This window comes from Centruroides sculpturatus, unplaced genomic scaffold, assembly GCF_000671375.1.
Source record: "Centruroides sculpturatus isolate CEXI.00-Female unplaced genomic scaffold, Cexi_2.0 scaffold151, whole genome shotgun sequence".
Taxonomy (NCBI): Eukaryota; Metazoa; Arthropoda; class Arachnida; order Scorpiones; family Buthidae; genus Centruroides; species Centruroides sculpturatus.
In genome coordinates, this window is record NW_019384363.1 from 858430 (window position 1) to 877693 (window position 19264).

A 19264-nucleotide genomic window follows, 5' to 3' on the forward strand; every position below is an offset into this window, starting at 1 on the left:
GACAGGATTAAGGCTTCAACAATGGAAGTGTTAAGAGAAAGCAACATGCAAGATTTACAGGCACAGATGCGGTTTTTTGCATTAAATTGAACATAATTTTAGACCCATCTAAAAATTTTCTTATTAGTCTGGAAACAGGGGAACCTAATTCTCGCATTCTGTGAAAACAGGTAAGATTGGCTATAATGTAATAATCTTAATCTTTGCTATCATTACTTTTTGCCCTAGCAACACTGAACTTATCTGCTAGTTTACTTTATATATATTGTTTCTGTTAAAATGCACATTAGATAAAACAAACTTTTAAAAAATCTATAGAAAAAAAAACATCATTCAACAAGCTACATAACTGAATTTTTTCTATTGTGGGGCTCACTGGATTTGGAGTAAATATTCTATGAACAATAAAAAATATAAATTTTGAAGTATTCTAATTTTTATTTCTTCAATGGTATATTTAATGTAAACATATTAAATTCTCTACTAATAAATATTAATATTTTTATACAAAAAATTTAATTTCAATAAATTATAATATTAGAAAACAGACTAAATAATACATATCACTTTCTACTTACTCTGTCTAGAACCAGGAGAAAATCCAGAATTGGCATTTGGTGTAGGAGTTGAATTTCCAGATATTCCTTTAGCCTTTAATTTTGCTTCCTGATGTGCCTTTCTTAGATCTTCTATTATTTTTTCCAATTTTTCAGGATCAGCCTACAGAAATATAACAAAGGTAAATTATCTTTTAAATTACAGGATACAAGACACAAGAAAATATAAATTAATAATAAAATATACCTTTTTTCTTGCATACAAATGCAATATTGTACTACAGATATCCTGAATATTATTCTCTGTGACGTTGAAGATCAGATACCATGGTGGTTTATTAGGTAGAGGAATCTATATTTAAAAATAACAGTACTTAATTTCAATCATAATTAATATACCATATTTACCTATGTTTTCCGTTTTTCTTTCTTGTAATTCATAAGACATAAACATTGATCTTTATACATTTTACAATTGAATACAAAACTAAACATACTTTGTATATGTTCTATTCTAGTTTTCATTCTTGTTTCTATTTTAAACTTAAAAATATTATGTTTTATTGAAGTTACTTTAAAACAATCCAAAGCTCTATATATATATATANAATTTCATCAACTACCATTAATTTATCATTTAAGAGATAAAAATCATAATTTTGCTTACCATTCTTTTTCCTTTTTGAAATATGTATAAGGATATATGTTTTATTTGGATTAATCTTCATTTCTGTATTAGAAATAAAATTAACTGAAAATGAAATTCAAATATATAGAAAGGACTTGCCAATAATTCAAGAAAAGCTTGAAATTAATTAAGAAACGTTAAAAATAATTGATTAATTATTTATTATACTGATCAATAACTTAACAATAATTAAAATACACTTGGAAAGAAAACATGAGACAATTTAATACAGATTAGTGTAACTTGAGAAATATTATATTCACATATTTTGAAAAGTATTTAAGTTATTTTACTAAGTAATAAATAAAAATATCTGTGAAAAATTTCACAGATCACAAGAAGAAGTGTGCTAATTTTCGTTAGAATTGGTTAAACTGCTTTTGCTAAAGTTTGGACAAACAATATGAAATTTTTCTTTATGTATAAAGATTCCTAAGATAACCATTTAGAGCTTACAAATGTAAAGTTTTTGCCTTTCAATAATACATTTATTAATTTCTGATTCATAGCCATTCTAAAGTTGGCCACTGATCTGTTCCTTGATTAAAAAAACTTTATTGAATGCTATATTTTTCTGACTGAGAAAATATCTTTAGAAATTGGTTTTTCAAATGCAAATATAAATATACAGTATGTACAGTACACTACTCAAAAGTAAAATTGCAACACCATGATGGAATGCACATTGCAGGACTAATAGAGATGATGGAGATATGCAAATGATTAAAAGAAAATGGATATGCAACAGAGACCTGTTTATTCACTAATGAATATGGTTTCCATGGGCAGTTATACAGGCTGCTATATGGCAAGTCATTCTTTCAATAAGGCGATTAATGTTTGCCTGAGATATTCCTTGCCAAGCTGTGTCCACTGAGGCATGCTTGTCATCTATAGTATGTGGTAATGGTTCCTGGTGCACTTCACATCATACGAGGTCACACTGGTGTTTGATGGGAGAGAGATCCACCGAGGCTGCTGGCCAGGGAAGGATGTGAATTCCATTCAAGCTGGTGAGAGTTTGCCATATGACACACAGTTGGGCATTGTCTTACTGGTACAGTGTGTCAGGTGTGGCCTGCACCAGTGGCCAAACCACAGGCCCCACAATTTGTGTGATGTACTGGTTGGCTGTCAGAATACTGAAATTTGCTGTTTGAACATGATGTCTGGTGTGATGCTCAGTGAAAAGGACTGGCACATAGCATTTCCTGGGATACTACCACATCTGTCCATGGCTGTCAGTCCTCCATAGACAGGTATCAACGTACTGCAAAACACATAAATGGCAAATTTCACATCAATTGTAAGAAAGAAAATAGAAACAGAAACAAAAAACATGGTTTAATAAAGTAAAAATTACATTACAGTTGGATACTAGTCCTATCTTCATTGCTTGCCATGTCCAATCACCAGAAACAACTATTTTCCATTGCAGAGAGAACCTTTCTTTACAGGCTATGCCTCTGCACAAATAATTTGTTTGTAAAAAGGGCTGGCAGAATTACAATTTAATAAAAAGTAAAAATACATTACAGATGGATACTAGTCCACTTTTCACTGCTTGCCATGTCCAATCACCAGGAACAACTATTTCTATTGCAGAGACAACCTTTCTTTAAAGACTATGCCTCTGCACACTAAATAATTTGCTACTAGAGGTAGACACTACCTCTTATCTAAATTAATAATTATCATTTTAAATAATTTATTAAATAATTTAGAATCATCTGGAAGAAAAGAATTGCCCTGGGGTGTAGCCAGTTCTTTTGTTCCAGATGGCTTTGAGTTGTTTAATATAACTTATGTATATACATACACCCCTCAATGGGTAAAACGTTAGCTAGCTGAGTGCTATTATGAAGATATACTTAGGCCGTGGGCATAGGAGTCGTCCTCAGCCAGCGTAAGGTTATATCTAAATAAATCTGGAAGCAAGAGCTTGCTTGGGGTCTGGGTAGTGCAACTGGCAAATGCACTGCCTGGCAAGCAGAGATTGCAGGTTCAAACCTCACCCCAGCCCATTTCTTTTCTTCCAGATAATTCTAAATTATTTAGAATTATAATTATTAATTTAGATAAAAGGTGGTGTCTAATGTCTATCTCTAGTGGCAAATATGTAGTATTAATTATTAAAATTAGCAGATTTATAGCCAGAGTATTTCAGGCAATAGTTTGTCTATGTATCTAAATTAATGTTTTAATAACATAACCTTAGATTCACACTAAAATAATTTAATTTAACGTTATAAAAAATGTTTAATTAATATCTATAAATCTATCTATAAATGGGATAAATGAAAATAATTAATAAAGTCATTTTTAATGTATCTATTTGCATATTATATATATAAATAAATTTAAATACTTTTTTTGATCATTAACAATATTCACAAGATGTTTTTACCAAAGTGTGAAACAGAATTCATAATTTGAAATGAACTTAAGGATATTTCAATCTTCAAAATATACAAAGGTGGATTAAATAACATACAAGCCTTCAGCTCAGCTTTACTAAGGATCCCTTTCACCTTAATCTTGCCCCCTATTCCACCATTATTGAACAGAATAAACTAATATTATGTCATGTTAAATAAAATATCAATTAAATTGTTTTTTTTTTGTTTTTTTTGCTCTTGGGCCCTTTCGGCACCTAGGCTTAAGCCTGATAGTTAATCTGCCACTAACAATGTATGGCAGCTAATAGTAATATATCATAGATCTTATTACATTATAAATATACAGGAAAATAATCAAAATGATAAAGTTGAATTCATTATTGAACTATAATTTGGCTATTTAAATACAGACACTATGTAATTTCGACTAAAGATAAATTAAGATACTTTCAAAGTTATATTATAATTATATACAAAATGACTGATAATAAGAAGTTATTAAACATAGCTTCTAAAACTCACTTTAAGTGATACATTAATGTATTCAGAATGAAAAATAAAATGACACTTTATTGAAAGAAAAACCACACTTGATGCAAACCATTTAACTGTGTATACTATGCAGAGAAATACAACACAGTTGAAAGTTTGTTTGTAAACTTTTGGACATATTTTATTAAAAATATTTTTATTCATAATGTTTATTGAAGTTCTTTATGTCATAAATATATTATATAAATTTACTAGTATATATGTTTGCTTTTATTCGTAAAAAAAGGAATTATTGTATATATTTCTAATGTATTTAGTTCTTTTATGCATTCATTATTTAGAAAATTAAAATTAATTTGTGCTATACTGTTCTCTGAGCTACTTTGAGTATAAATACTTAATCTATTGATACAAAGATACAAATGAGCAATTATTTGTTGTGACATTGTCACAATTCTGGGCTGCAATTTTTATCATTTTTCATTTATTTTATTTAAAATGTATGCTGTCCACTTCAAATTAGTAGTGGCTTGACCATGTACTGTACACCGTATATTTTCCTTTAACAATAGTCATGCCAGTCATCTATTAACTGCTTTCAGGAGAAAAGATTTAAATTAAAATAACGTGACTTCTAATTTGCATCAGAAGTTCTTATAAAGTTAATCGGGGCCACCTGCCCATAAGGTTTCCATATCTGATTTCGAACTTCATCAATTTAACTCCGTTCTCAAGATTCAAGAAAGACAGACATTGGACAGTCAACAGTGGAAATTCTCAAGATTAAAGAAAGACAGACAGATAGACAGACATTGGACAGTCAACAAATCTTTTTTTCAAATTCTGTCTGTCTATAACTTTTTCAAATTGCAGCTCAATTAAATAACAACAAATTATATCAAACAATCTATTACACAGTGTTATCCAAATAATAATTGCATTTGTACAATGCTATGCTTTTTAAATGAATCATTCCAAGATATGTACAGTACAACAATGCACAGAGCAAACAAAAATGTTTTTGTATGCTCTCCAAATTTTAAAACATCCATCCCATTGTTTCCAGAATATAGGATTTTTTTAGAGAATGATGCAACAAAATAATCAGTTTGTTTGCTCATATATGTGAGGTACAGTACAATACAGTAATAACTGCTTATTTTATAATTATTATTACTTTTTTTTTCCGGAGTTTTTCCAAAATATATGTAAAGTCAAAGAACAAGCAGACAGGATAATCATAGCTAATAGCAATAATTTAGTGGCTTCAATACCATAATTAGTAGTTTTCAAAATGATGCAAGTGTGCTTTTGTTTTCAGTTGTAAACAATCGTAAGTAATTTTACAGTTTTATGTCCATCTGCAGAAGTACAGTATATATTGTAAAAAAGGGAGAAAATATAAATTCTCACACAAAAAAAATTTAACAAATTAAGTTGTAAAAAAAAATAAAAGAACAGATTAATGTACTTTCTGTGAAATTTACAATTCCAAAATAAATTTTGAAATCAAATACTGTTTTACAGCTAATTCAGTAAATTTTAAAAATACATTATTTTTAAACTACATAACATTCATGCTATATTACTTATAATAGGTAATTACAACTTAACTGAAATAAAATTGTTATGTAGTCAATATTATATGCTTTATTAACTAATTATAACTTAATTACAGATAATTATAATTTACTTACAAAATTAATTATTATAATAAGAAATGGATGAAAATTGAGATAAAAGTTAATTAAATTTAAGAATATTCTTAAAACCTAGAGTAATTTAAATATAAAAAGGAAAACATGAAAGTAAGTATGGCAATTAACTATCTTAAAAATATGATGCTGATAATTGAGAGTTTAAGACTAGGTATTTTATATGACTTACCTTTAACAATCTTGCACTTAAATAAATACATGCACATGCTATTGTTTCTGGATGATATTTCACAAAAACATTTGTTCTCAGGCTGTCATTCATATAATTCCTATTAAAAAAAAAAAACATTAATTTATATAATTATTGTATTATACAAATGCTATAATTGCATTTGCCATACTCAGTATAACTCTATAAACAATCTATTTTCACATAGTATGTAAAAATAGTAAATTAGCCAAATATTGTGAAGTATTCATAAATCATATTACATGAAAATGAACAGTTATGTTGCTAGGAATAGTTTAAACAAATCTCATTTAGTCTTTGATAATTAACTAAACAAAGTATTAAATAAACCTCACATGAAATCATCTTAGATTTATGAGACTAATTTATTATGAAATAAAACTAAATAGCCAGTTTTAAAACAGAAATTAAATATGATTTTTAAGTTTGTTCTATTAATACATGAATTATTAAAAAATGAAGATGTGTCAAGAAAATGATCAATAAACTTTATAATTTTAAATAAGAACAATTAAAACATTAAACTAAAAACATTATAAAAGTGATAAATTAATTTTAAAAAATATGTAAAAAATTAATTTGTTTTAGCTAAGAAGTAAATCTCTCACAGTACATTAATAGTTAATTAGATCCACTTTCATATATTTTAAACAAAAATAATCTAATTTAAAAGAAAGTTAGGCTGTATCCACAATAATGGGAATTATCCTTCTACAATTTAACTTAAATAAAAAGAGAGTAAAAAATTTATATGAACTATTTTTTTTTTCATTTATGAGCAAAATTTTATTCCTCAATAACAATTTTATTTATTAAATATATATTTTATGTTAAAAATACATGTTACATATTTAATAATATACAGGGTGGTCCAACGAAAACGAAACAGCAGAGTTATCGCGTTCATCCAAGCAAATCGCTCGGACAGGTTGATTTTATTCTCAAGGGAGACATCTTCATCAATTAAGTTTTTGCAATTCTGAATTCTGAATGTTTTTACGATTCTGAAAGTTTTTGTTACTTTATTTGACATAAATGTTTGTTTAGTTAATAAAAAATGAATGAGTTTTTAAAATTTTTTGTTGTCTGTTNATTTAACAAAGGGTTCGCTAACAGAAAATTTTTCCTTAACAATTTTTTTTCGCTCAAATGGTGCATCGGAAGGCTCTAGTTTAGTAGTGTTACAGAGAATAATACGTATATTTTAATATTTTTAAAAGAATCAAAACCATTGAGAAATGTTACATGTGTTTAACAAGGTTCGGAAAACTTTGAAAATGTTAACAACGGGTTCGGCCGAACCTGTGCGAACCCGCTGAATATCACCACTGCTCATACATATCTTCCTTCACTTCTCTCAAGGTGAGAACTTGCTGTGCTGAGATCCTGTTGGTGGATCTGCACTGGTATTTGTATACCACAACATTAGTATTATGGTTAAACCCAATATTCAGACAAAATTAGGTGAAAGAAAATATGATAGCTTGAATAACACAAAAAGGGTTTATACTGAAGTTAAATAATAACACAAAAAGCTAGAATCATAACTAAGAAATATATCAAAACATATTCAGATAGTATAAGTAATTTTACGTAATAAAATTTTAAAAACTGTCTAGGGCATCATGGACACAATATATATATTAATAATACATAAGTAATATATTATATAGATTTCAAATTTACATACTTCTATAATTTCTAATCTGTCTTCTGAATCAAAAAGATTAGCAACCTCTCCAGTATTCAAGAGACTATCAATATCTTCTAAAAATGTCTCATTTGTAATCTGATGATCTGAAATCAGAAAAGTTGTAACAGTCTTTTTTGCTCCAGAATTCTTCAGCATTCTCTGTAAAATAAAGTATGACTCCTTTCATTTTAATATGGTCAATTTCACTGTATAGTAAGCAATATTTAAACTAAATACATAAATGTTAATTTTCATAAATGTTATCTTTAATAATTAGATATTAAATATTGGGTAAAAATAAATAATTTAACAACAAATAAATCATTTTTATTGTTAAATAGTTCACAAAAAATTCTTAATATATCACTGATAATAAAATCAAAATGACAATTTAAATTCACATTATGCCTGTATGCCATAAATTAAATTTGCTAACATTAATTTTTCTTTCCTTATATCTTTCTTTTTCATTTCCTTCTATCTTAAAGCTGTATTTCTTCTTTGCCAATGGGGGATCCACACCAATTCTGAGAAAAACACTAAAACAAATTGTGTATGGTTTTTATATTCATCATATAAAAATTAAATGATTGTGTATACATATAAGAAATATTAAAAAAAAACCTAAAAATTCAAAAATTGAAAGGAAGTAACATTACAAGAAAACTTAACACAAAGGAAACAAAAAATCTCTAATAATGAAAGATTACCAACAAGATCTATACTGTTTGAAACCTTGTTTGAAATCAGTACAAAAATTATGTTAGAGAAGAAATAAATTCTAAATACAGTGGATGATCAGTTAACAAATAGTTCGGACTGCAAACACTTTTGTGAAAGATTTTTATGTTCAGACAACGAATTACTTCACAGAACAAACACAAAAAGAAGTGACGTAAAATAGTGAATACTGATTAGTCTTCTTTGTCTCTAGGTGACAATTCAAAATCTTTAGGAGCTCTAAAAACTTCGACATCGACACTCAACCCAATACTAATCAGAGAGTATTCTTCCGAATTTTGAAACTTTCCCTTGTAATTTTAGCCTTTGTTTACCTTTCTGACAAATAATTTTTTATAGTCTTTGCAACACTGTCGGGCTGGTACTTGCTAAGTTTTGTGTCAGTTTTTATTTATGAAAGGTAAGAGTTTAACTGTCCCATTGGATATTCATTAACGTTTTAATACCAAATTTCAAATTTCATCTGGGCCTCGCATTTCCATAATTTTTTGTGCACTAGTTGATTTCTGTTCTCTGAATTTTTGTAAGTGCTTTTCTGAACTTTTTATTTAAAAAAGAAACTGATAATATTATGGAGCCTCAACAAGAAGTGTCAAAAACTGTGCTCACTGTCAAAATCAAGTAAGAGATAATAGCCAAGATAGAAAGTGGGCACAAGATGTCTGATGTTGCTAGATGAATGGCTTGAACAGGTCTACAGTAGACACAATCGTAGCTATGAAATGATATATCAAGAAGTCTCAAGGTGCTAATGGAATAATGAAAATCACATCTGAAAAATAAAGAGCATTTTAGAGCTCATAATGGAACCTGAAACTGATCTGACGACAGAACTCCAGGGATGTCAGAACAACGATCATCCAAGTGGCATCCAAACCAATGTAAGGTTAATGGGGTTGGGAATCTCTACAATTACAATACTATTAATTACATCCAAAAAATCCTGAAGAGAGAAAAGCAATCAATATTAGACAGATTCTTTAATCACAAATGGAAAACACATGACTAATAAAAATGCAAAACTGTGTATATATGTATTTTTATTACTACACTAGCTGCAAGGACCCGCTTTGCTGGGTTTTTATTTGTATGTAATATAGTTTTTTATATATATATATATAAAAGACTGTTTTTCTAAGTAATCTAGAATCTAGCTGGAAGGACCTGCTTTGCTGGGCAAAAAGTAACAATAGTGAAGATTAAGATAATTATATTATAGCCAATCTTTCCTGTTTTCACAGAATGCAAGAATTAGATCCCCTGTTTCCAGACTAATTAGAGAATTTTTATGTCCAGTCAAACGAACTATTTTCAATTTAATCAATTTTCTAAAAATATGTTCGATTTCCCGCAAAAATGCAAAAAACCGCCTGTAAATCTTGCATGCCACTTTATATTAACACTTCCTTTGTTACTCAACACTTCCATTGTTAACACTTCCACTATCTATATTCCATTGTTAACATTTTCACTATCTAAAATGTTAACACTATCTAAAATTTTGTCAATTTTAGATAATTTTCCTGAGTCACCCAGCAAACACTTAATGATTTGTACCAAAACATCAGTAATTTTTTTTATCATCCAGTATGACTTCATGACTTCAGCCTGTAACCAGGAGTGATTTTAACATTTAAAGTATGTTAACTATAATACTTTTAACCAGAAAATTGAAAAAAATTGATGATGATGATGAATCATTGATAAAAATCTGGAAAAAATGTTAGCATAAAAAAAAATACTCTTGAAAAAATTGAAATAGTATAGAGAGAGGTTATAAGTTAATAACTAATGTAAGAGCTATTTGACAAAAAGTTATTCCTGAATGTACAAGTGAACACTGATAATCAGTGTTCACTTATACATTCAGTTATGGGTTTGTGCTAGGGTTTGGCAAAATTTAGTATTTTGAGTCTTGACAAGTTCAAAACAAAGTCAAGTCTAAATTTCTATGTTTAAATACTATATATACTATTTCCTGTTTATTGAACTTTGTTATCTGTGATATATTCAAACAAAAAATATCTGTGTTTATAAGGAAGTCCAAATAAAATATTTCTGTCTGGTTTAGTTACTCTTTATTTAGGCATATATATTGAGACTTCAAATATTTAGTAAATATAATTAATTAATTAATTAAAATTCTTATCCTGTTTTACAAACATCTCTTTAATTGAAACTACCAAATTATGCAATAAAACTTTTCCAAAACATTTCAAATGTGTCTAAAATGAACCTCTGTTATATGAAACAAGATATCTTAAACAAAAATCATTTGGTTTGGTTGGATAGAATACATCAATACAACACATGAGTGATCTGTAAATGGGAGATGAATTCCAAGAGGACTTCTTACGAGAAACTGACCCCTATTTAGGTGTTAGACATATGAAGAAAACCTGGAAAACTCCGTATGGCCAGCTCATTGGTCAGGCACAAACCTACAACCACTACCAGTGTTCAGTGGTTCTATCGACATAAACAGAAGCAACCCAACTAAATATTTAAAAAGTTTACTATAAATATGTATAATATTTCACTTATAGATTTTTTTATATTTTTTACCCTGTTGCACTAAGAACACCATATTTTCATACCCATCAAGGGTTTAGGTCCACAATGAGGCAGCTGGATAGTGAGGGATGGGACCCAACTTAACTAGGGTGACCTGCCTATATAAAAATTTCTGGGGAATTGTTTGTCCTGGACTTGATTCCAAGTCTCAGATCAGTAAGCCAATGCCTTAAGTGTCTTGGCCATTTGGCCATTTAGCTTCTGACTTTGAGACCACCTTGAATAATTTCCAAACTTTNGCTTTGCTGGGCAAAAAGTAACAATAGTGAAGATTAAGATAATTATATTATAGCCAATCTTTCCTGTTTTCACAGAATGCAAGAATTAGATCCCCTGTTTCCAGACTAATTAGAGAATTTTTGTGTCCAGTCAAACGAACTATTTTCAATTTAATCAATTTTCTAAAAATATGTTCGATTTCCCGCAAAAATGCAAAAAACCGCCTATAAATCTTGCATGCCACTTTATATTAACACTTCCTTTGTTACTCAACACTTCCATTGTTACACATCTTCGAAGTCAACCACTTTCAACCCCATATCTCCCATACCCTTATCGCACAGAATGCAAGAATTAGGTCCCCCATTTCCAGACTAATTAGAAAATTTTTACGTCCAGTCAAACGAACTATTTTCAATTTGATCAATTTTCTGGAACGTTTACAATCGTTCTATAATCAAACCAATTTGAATTTAAAATGGTTCGAAACATTTTTAAAATTGAAATATAAAATCTTCGAAATCAACCACTTTAAACTCCATATCTCCCGCACCCTTATAGCTATCGAGACGTAACCATGTCATGTAGTAGTAGCCCCAAGTCTCCATATAGCTATGGAGACTTAGGGCTACTACTACAAACACCATTCATGTGCAATGTGTAGTTTTGGCTGAAAAGTGAAATATAGGGACACACTCACGTCCATTTATATATATATTTTTTATTTTTTGGGATCTCCAGAACAAATTAATCAAATTCCCATAAAAACTATGTTAAATCGATAATTGGTTAACTAACAATTCGGGTAGCAAACAAAGTCTTGGAACAGATTATGTCCGTTAATTGATCACACACTGTACAGTACATCTATTTCAAGAAAAGCAGTGAAAATTATCAGTTAAATATTTAAATTTGTGCACCAATTCAGGCTAATAAGGATTATACAATGCAACTTACATTTCTGTTGTGTATTTTATAAAATTTAATAGTCATCAAATCTACCATTACAAATCATTATCATATCACTATCCACTAAAATTGATATGAAAGATTATATTTTATATATGGTCTACTATAAAACTGCTTACTTTTTTATATAATAAAACAATTTTAGTATTATCATCATAAACGCTTTAGAAACTAAAAATTGTTAAATTATAAATTTATGAAATTTAATGAACAATATATATTCTAGAAATGATAAACAAATGATTCTTTGTATGATATTATATATCATAAAAATACATCAAGTATAGAAAAAATTAAAAGTATAGATAAAGCTTAATAAAGAAACTATTATTTCAATCTAACTATAAGGTTAATTAATAAATAACAGCAATAGTTTTACTATTTAGCAAGAAATTCATACATTATACACTATAGTAAAACATTATTAACTGGACTTAAAAATTGCTTTTGCAAAAAAAATTTCACAAACTATAAATTTCTTAATGGAACAGTTTTATCAAAAACAAAGAGAATTTATATATACAGGGGGGGGTGCAAAAATAGGTATACAGTTGACAATCTGAGAAATACAAATGTTTGGTCTTTATTATTATTATTATTTTAATTAGTTTGTATTCCTTATTTGTGATTTACTGTAATTTGTACATAAAAATAAAATTTTTTCCTATTTTCTCCATATATGTTTTTCCCATGACAACAACTATATACCTACTTTTGCATCCCTGTGTGTGTACATATATATAACATTTCAACCTATAATCTGTACAGATCTATTACTAACAGGCCTCAAGTCATTAGAGAATTATAATTATCAACTACACTCTGAAGTTCCTCTCAAAAATGTGGGTAATGACTTTATAGATATGACCTAAAACCAAATTTTTTTTAAGTGTTCATCTAATAATATTCTTAGTTTTAAATATGAAGCAAAAATATCTATTAAAGTTATCAAATTACAAAAGAATCTGCATTATAAACAGATTCTACTGAAACAATTTTTTTAAAAAATGGGTCAACTTTTTCAGTATAATTCACAGCTGTCATAGAGAAAAAAAGTACGAACTAAAAAAAAACAACAGTTGTCATTTGATACTAGAGTGCTCTGTACAAAAGACAATAATGAGTAGAATGTAAAGCAATTTTGGAATATTAAAATTCCTAACATTATGACATAAAATACTGATTCACAATATTCCACATTAAAATAACTTAATAATCTTAAAAAATTTTTTTAGTTTTTAATTTATATCTGTATGTAATATTCCAGAAAGATTACACTAACTAAATATTCCTTTTTGAAATAATACCATGTAAGAATAAAAATGCCTTTTTTTTCTATACAAAACTACTTCAACTATAAAGTGAATTCAATAAAATGAAAAAACTAAAGTATAAAGTAAAATAAAGTTTGAAAAAAAATTATGAATTTTTTCAAAATTCATAATTTACTATCATTTATTCTCTTTCTTTTCTTGATAAAATTTAAGTGTTAGCCCATATAATACTTTTTGACATTAAAAATTTGGACAATTTTAAATAAATACAGGCTATCATCTAGAAAAATTACATTGGAATCACAGTATGTTAAACAAATTTCCATTTATTTAATAAATTAAAAAAAAAAATTTTTTTTGATCTAAGCTATAATTATCAATTAAAATTAAATAGAAAAAACTGATTTGTTTTATAACAATTTTAATATCTGTTATATATGCAAAAATTTAGTATATTCAAAATACTAATATAAATGTAAGAAATCACCAACCTTTAAATTTCAGATACATGCTATTGCCAACCTGGTTCCTGCATCCTTATATCTCAAGTATCAATCATAATATATATAAGATGCTCAACAAAAATATAGAACTGCTCAAAAAAATTAGTCTTTTCAGGTCAGAACATGCACTAATAGATAGAAATAGATTTTTTTTATGCATAATTCAGCACCTAACTTATAAAAAACATAATTTTAGGAAACTTCAACTTCTAATTAGTGGCTGACTGTGGAATAATGATGAAGTCAGTTTGCATACTGTCACATAAGTATAGAATCGCAGTCTTTCTCACAAGTTTCAAGTATAAAATTATATTTTTTCATCATGCCTTGTGGTACCCATTTTAACAGACTTTGAGAAAGGACAAATTGTAGCTTTGAGCACTGGTTTATGTCATCAGGCAGTAACAAACAGCATCAAGCATTCAAAAAAGGTAGTTCAGCATTATTTGTCAAATCATGCAAATTATGGACCAAAGTGTAGAAGTAGATGTTCTTCAAACTTCAAAGATTAATCCGCAAGCGAATTATTAATGCAGCCTCTAATCCACCGCATTTACAGGTCAAATTCAGGACAATTTGGGTATTCAAATACATCACAAAATCATTCAACAACAACATTATTTGGTCTTGAATGACAAGTGCATCTACTCTCAAGCCTGAGCACAAAGCTGCCCAACTTGATTTTGCTAGGAAAAATATGGCCACTCGATGGAATAAGGTAAGTTTTTTGTTTCATTTAAACCAGTGTTTCTCAATCTCTAACGAATCGTTGCCCCCTTCAATAAAACTGTTATGTAGTATCCCCCCTTCACTACAAAATTCCGATGCCAAGGGACAAGGCTAACGCCAAATTCACACTGCATTGAATAGACTAGTGGCTAGTTAATGTAATTTGTTTAATTATTGTACGATATAATGAATAAAATATCTAATTATTCTTAATATAATGTTTTACTATATCGCCCAGAAAATTGTTTTTTGCCCAACAAAACATAAATTGTTACTAATCACCCCCTCAACATGGAAAAACGCCCACATGGGGGCAACATCACCCCCGTTGAGAAACACTGATTTAGACTTATTGTGTTAGCACAAGAAATAACAACCTTTTTGTCATATACATAATCTTTTCAGAAGAAAAAAAATTTAACTTGGATGTGCCAGATGGTTTAGTGTTCTACTGGTGTGATTTATGAAAAGAGCCCAAGTACTTTCCCCAAAGGAATTTCGATGCTGGGAGTGTTACGGTTTGAGGTGCTTTTTCTGCATTGTAAAGATCGGATTTGGCATTCATTACCTGTCGCATGAACAGTGTCAGCTATAACAAATTCTGTAGAACAAAGTGCTGCCAAACAAATGTAGATTCAAAAGAATTGTTATTATTTTACAACAGGACAACACACATATCCATGTATCACGACATACAAAACATTAGTTTGAAAATAAGTGGATTGAACTTCTAGATTAATCAGTACATTCTCCTGATTGCAAACCTATGCAAAACATTGGGGGATCTTAGTTCACCAAATTTATGACCAAAATCATCAGTATGCCAACGTTGAACACTTAAAACAAGCAATTGTGACTGCTTCGAACTCCTGAGATATCAATCATAAAAAAACCTTGTTTATAGCATGCCAAATTACATTTTCGATGTTATTAGTACAGGAGGTGTGCAAATAAATTACTAAATTAAACTATTTTGTAGTATTTAATGTTTTTTGCATTCATTTACTAGTCGATTCTATACTTTTGTGGTGCTTAAAATCAGTTCTTTTACAATTTCTGGTGTTCACTACAATATAGGAAACTATGAGTTTCGACAAATTATGTTTTCATAAATTCTGAATGATATAAGAAAGATAGCTACATTATACATGTAATTCCTAACCTTCGTATAGTAAATTTGCAGTAGTTCTATAGTTTTGTGGAGCATCTTATATATATATATATANAATATCTTAAGTCATTTAAATTTATCCTAAACTACCCATTTATATTAAACAAAATACAATAAACTTTTAATGGATTCCTTTGCAAAAAAGAAATTTTCCATATAGTTCTGCACATAATCATGAACTATATTAAATATAATCTTTATATATGAAGATTATAATTAGAGGATTTGTTGAACTTTAATTCTTCTTAAAGATAGATATATTTCTTCCACTGAAAGAAATCATGTCTTGATATTCAATCAAATGTAAGCATTCACACGCTGAATGTTACATCCATTATCGGTAACTTCTCATCATTGTGATGGGGCCCAGGATGGCAGGTTCCAGACTGGCAACTGTCGACTTTGGATCTACTTACCATTTCAGCTCACCTTAGCATTGCTAGGTGAAAATCCAAACAAGTAGAAATTAATCATCTTGTATATAAATAAAATATATATATTTTATTTATTTAATAAGGTTAATTTTTTAATTGAAAAAAATTAAAAATTAAAAATAACATACAATATACAATTGTTCAAATTTCTAAAAATCCATAAATCATAATATATATAAATTTTCTATGAAACAAAAACTAACAAAAAATTAAATATTAAACAAAAAAAACCACAACTAAGAAAACAGAATATCCACATTTTCAGTGTATCTATTTGTGTATTATTCATATTATGTGACCAAATATATACATATATATACATGATATAAAATTGTTATTTTTTTATTGTTGTAACTAACGTAAATCTATTTTTGTAATTGTACTATTTAAAGTTCTAAAATGAATGAATAAATTTAATTAAATATATCTATTTTATGCCTATTTTATAATCATAATTTTAATTATAGCAAAAATAATTATATCATAAACATTATAAAATAATGCAACTCATAAATCAATTAGTAATATATTATAAATCCAACAAAAATAACAAAACAATTATTAAGAAAATAATGCAGATCATAGAAGAAATTCTTATATAGTTGTGAAATTTTATTACAATATTCTACTAGTTACAAAGAATTTGTAGTTAAAAAGCAGTAACTATGAAATAAATGGAATTCATATCTATAACTTAATAAACTGCAATTAAGAATCAGTTTCTCAAATGACAGATATTAATGATAATTTTCTCTCTTAATAAAGTACTTTTATTTAAATATCTATATTTGCATAACTTTCGGACAAGGAAGATAAAAGAAAACTTAGAATTTCAATTAGGTTTATATTTATTAATAATATATAAATTCTTTGGACATATATAAAATAAATAACAATTAAAAGTAATTGGCTTCAAGTTATTAGACTTCAATTTTATTTGAAAAAAGTTAATATGAAAGATTGCTAAGAAATTAAAAGCCAAAATACTATATACATAAAATTTTTAAAGTTATCTTTTACATCATAATGTAAAAGTTATCTTTTAATTCATAATGTAAAAATTACTTTGATATAAAATCATTCAACTTGTATATAGAGGTTAAATAGATCTCATATCATGACTGGAACAGTAAAGTAAATAGTAAATAAATCCATTAACCAACACAAATGATCAAAATCATTTTATTATGTAAGTGTGCCACTTATTTGCACAACTCTTCTATGTAGGCATTTTGCTTGATACCCTCATCAACATGTATGCATGCATGCATGTATGTTATGTAAAAGATAAAGCCTTTGTTAATTTAAGAGCTACATATGCCATAAATGTATATTTTTAAAACTGGTTTTGAATATATGTTGATTTTATAGCTACTACTTGTGATAATATAATGGAAATATGTTGTAAAATAGTGAATAATAAAAGATGTCTTCCAGTAAGTTGCTATGTAAGGAGTGAATAATACTAGTCTGGCCATTAGAAGAGTAAAACAGTGCACTCCCAGTTTGCAAGTTTCTAGTGTAAACTACAGCTGTGCTGCAATTGGTATCAGTTTTTATTATATATATGTGTTAAAAAAGAGACTTGTAAGACTTGATACACATAGAACAATGGATGTTTGGCTAATTAGTCAACAATCACAAACACCTAAAAATTTGAAATAAGATATAATAAAATGACTTATTTTTTCATTTCATCTGTTTGAAACAAACTGTTTAGGAAAATAACTTTAGCTGTCAAAGCTACAGTCAGGATTTGGACTATTATGTATCAGTCAACACAATTTTTTTGATACACTTGGTCTTGACTTGAAATCCACAGAACTGGATCAAAAACACTGGCCTTCTGATGTGAACCATAGAAAAATGCATCAGGTCCATCAAATGTATTAACAATATGATAGAATGCAGAGCTGCTCTGACCAAATAGTCAACTGCACACCAGGATAAACAGAAAAACCAATTTCTTCAGCAGATTGTCGGTGATCAATGGAAGAGAATGAATACTATTAACAATTAATATTTCGCCATGTGAGTATTGATATGTTATCACTATAATAATAACCACCCTACTGCATACATTTATTTTGTTTCACGTAACCATGAAAATGGAATGTTTTTTAGGATGTTTGAAAATGTAGTTTCAACAGACTAAAAAAAAGTTGTTGTTTTTGATTGGAATTTTAATGTTGATCAACTGTCATTCTGAATTGAGAAAGTCGGTAAAAAACAGCTTTACTTTTGTTATTGAATAAAACCCATTTTATGAATTAACTTGAGTGCATTTCAAAATAAATCTGAACTTAGTTTAAATTATGGAACCCCTACTCAAAATACTCATCAATAATAGTAAGAAAGTGTTAAGTGAGAATTATAATTTTACTGTTTCTATAAAAATTTATTTTCAACACTTACATTTTTGATTACTTTATTATTATGTTCATTTAAAAATAGTTTAAAATGTAAAGCTGTTCAAAAAATGTTAAATTTTTAAAAAGTTTTGGAATAGTAGACAAATAACCACTAAAGGAGAGTTCAAGAAATGTATACTTTAAAGACAATTTAGTATATTCATTACTACTATTGAATTAATCAAAAGTAAAAAACTTACAATTATAATGCACTTAAGGTAATCTATTTCACTTAATATTAAAATTAATTAATTACTTTGACAATATATGTAAAAGGTTTTGGATTTGCTTTTTTTCACAGCAATTCTCTTTATTACTAAATAATTTTCAAATAATGTCTTTAAAAAGCCACTTATTGTTTCTATATATATTATATATTTATATTATAAATTAAAAATAACAACTTACCATGCTGTCTGCATAAGTTTCTGGTTTTTACACTTTAATACTTCTAATAAAGTTACAATTATCTGGAAAGTAAATAAATAAATATAAATTTAAG

At 27.8% G+C, this 19264-nt stretch overlaps 1 protein-coding gene across 2 annotated transcripts in view; it reads right to left on the reverse strand.

Annotated features, from left to right (window-relative positions):
- LOC111641694 (cyclin-L1-like) overlaps window positions 1-19264 on the reverse strand; it is a 115716-nt gene that overhangs the window by 5076 nt on the left and 91376 nt on the right. For both annotated transcript variants that reach the window (XM_023387901.1, XM_023387909.1), the window contains 2 exons: window positions 19171-19232; window positions 6024-6123 (listed from right to left, as the gene is read on the reverse strand). In XM_023387901.1, the coding sequence (XP_023243669.1) occupies window positions 6024-6123; window positions 19171-19232 (162 nt within the window). The remainder of the gene's footprint in view (window positions 1-6023; window positions 6124-19170; window positions 19233-19264) is intronic.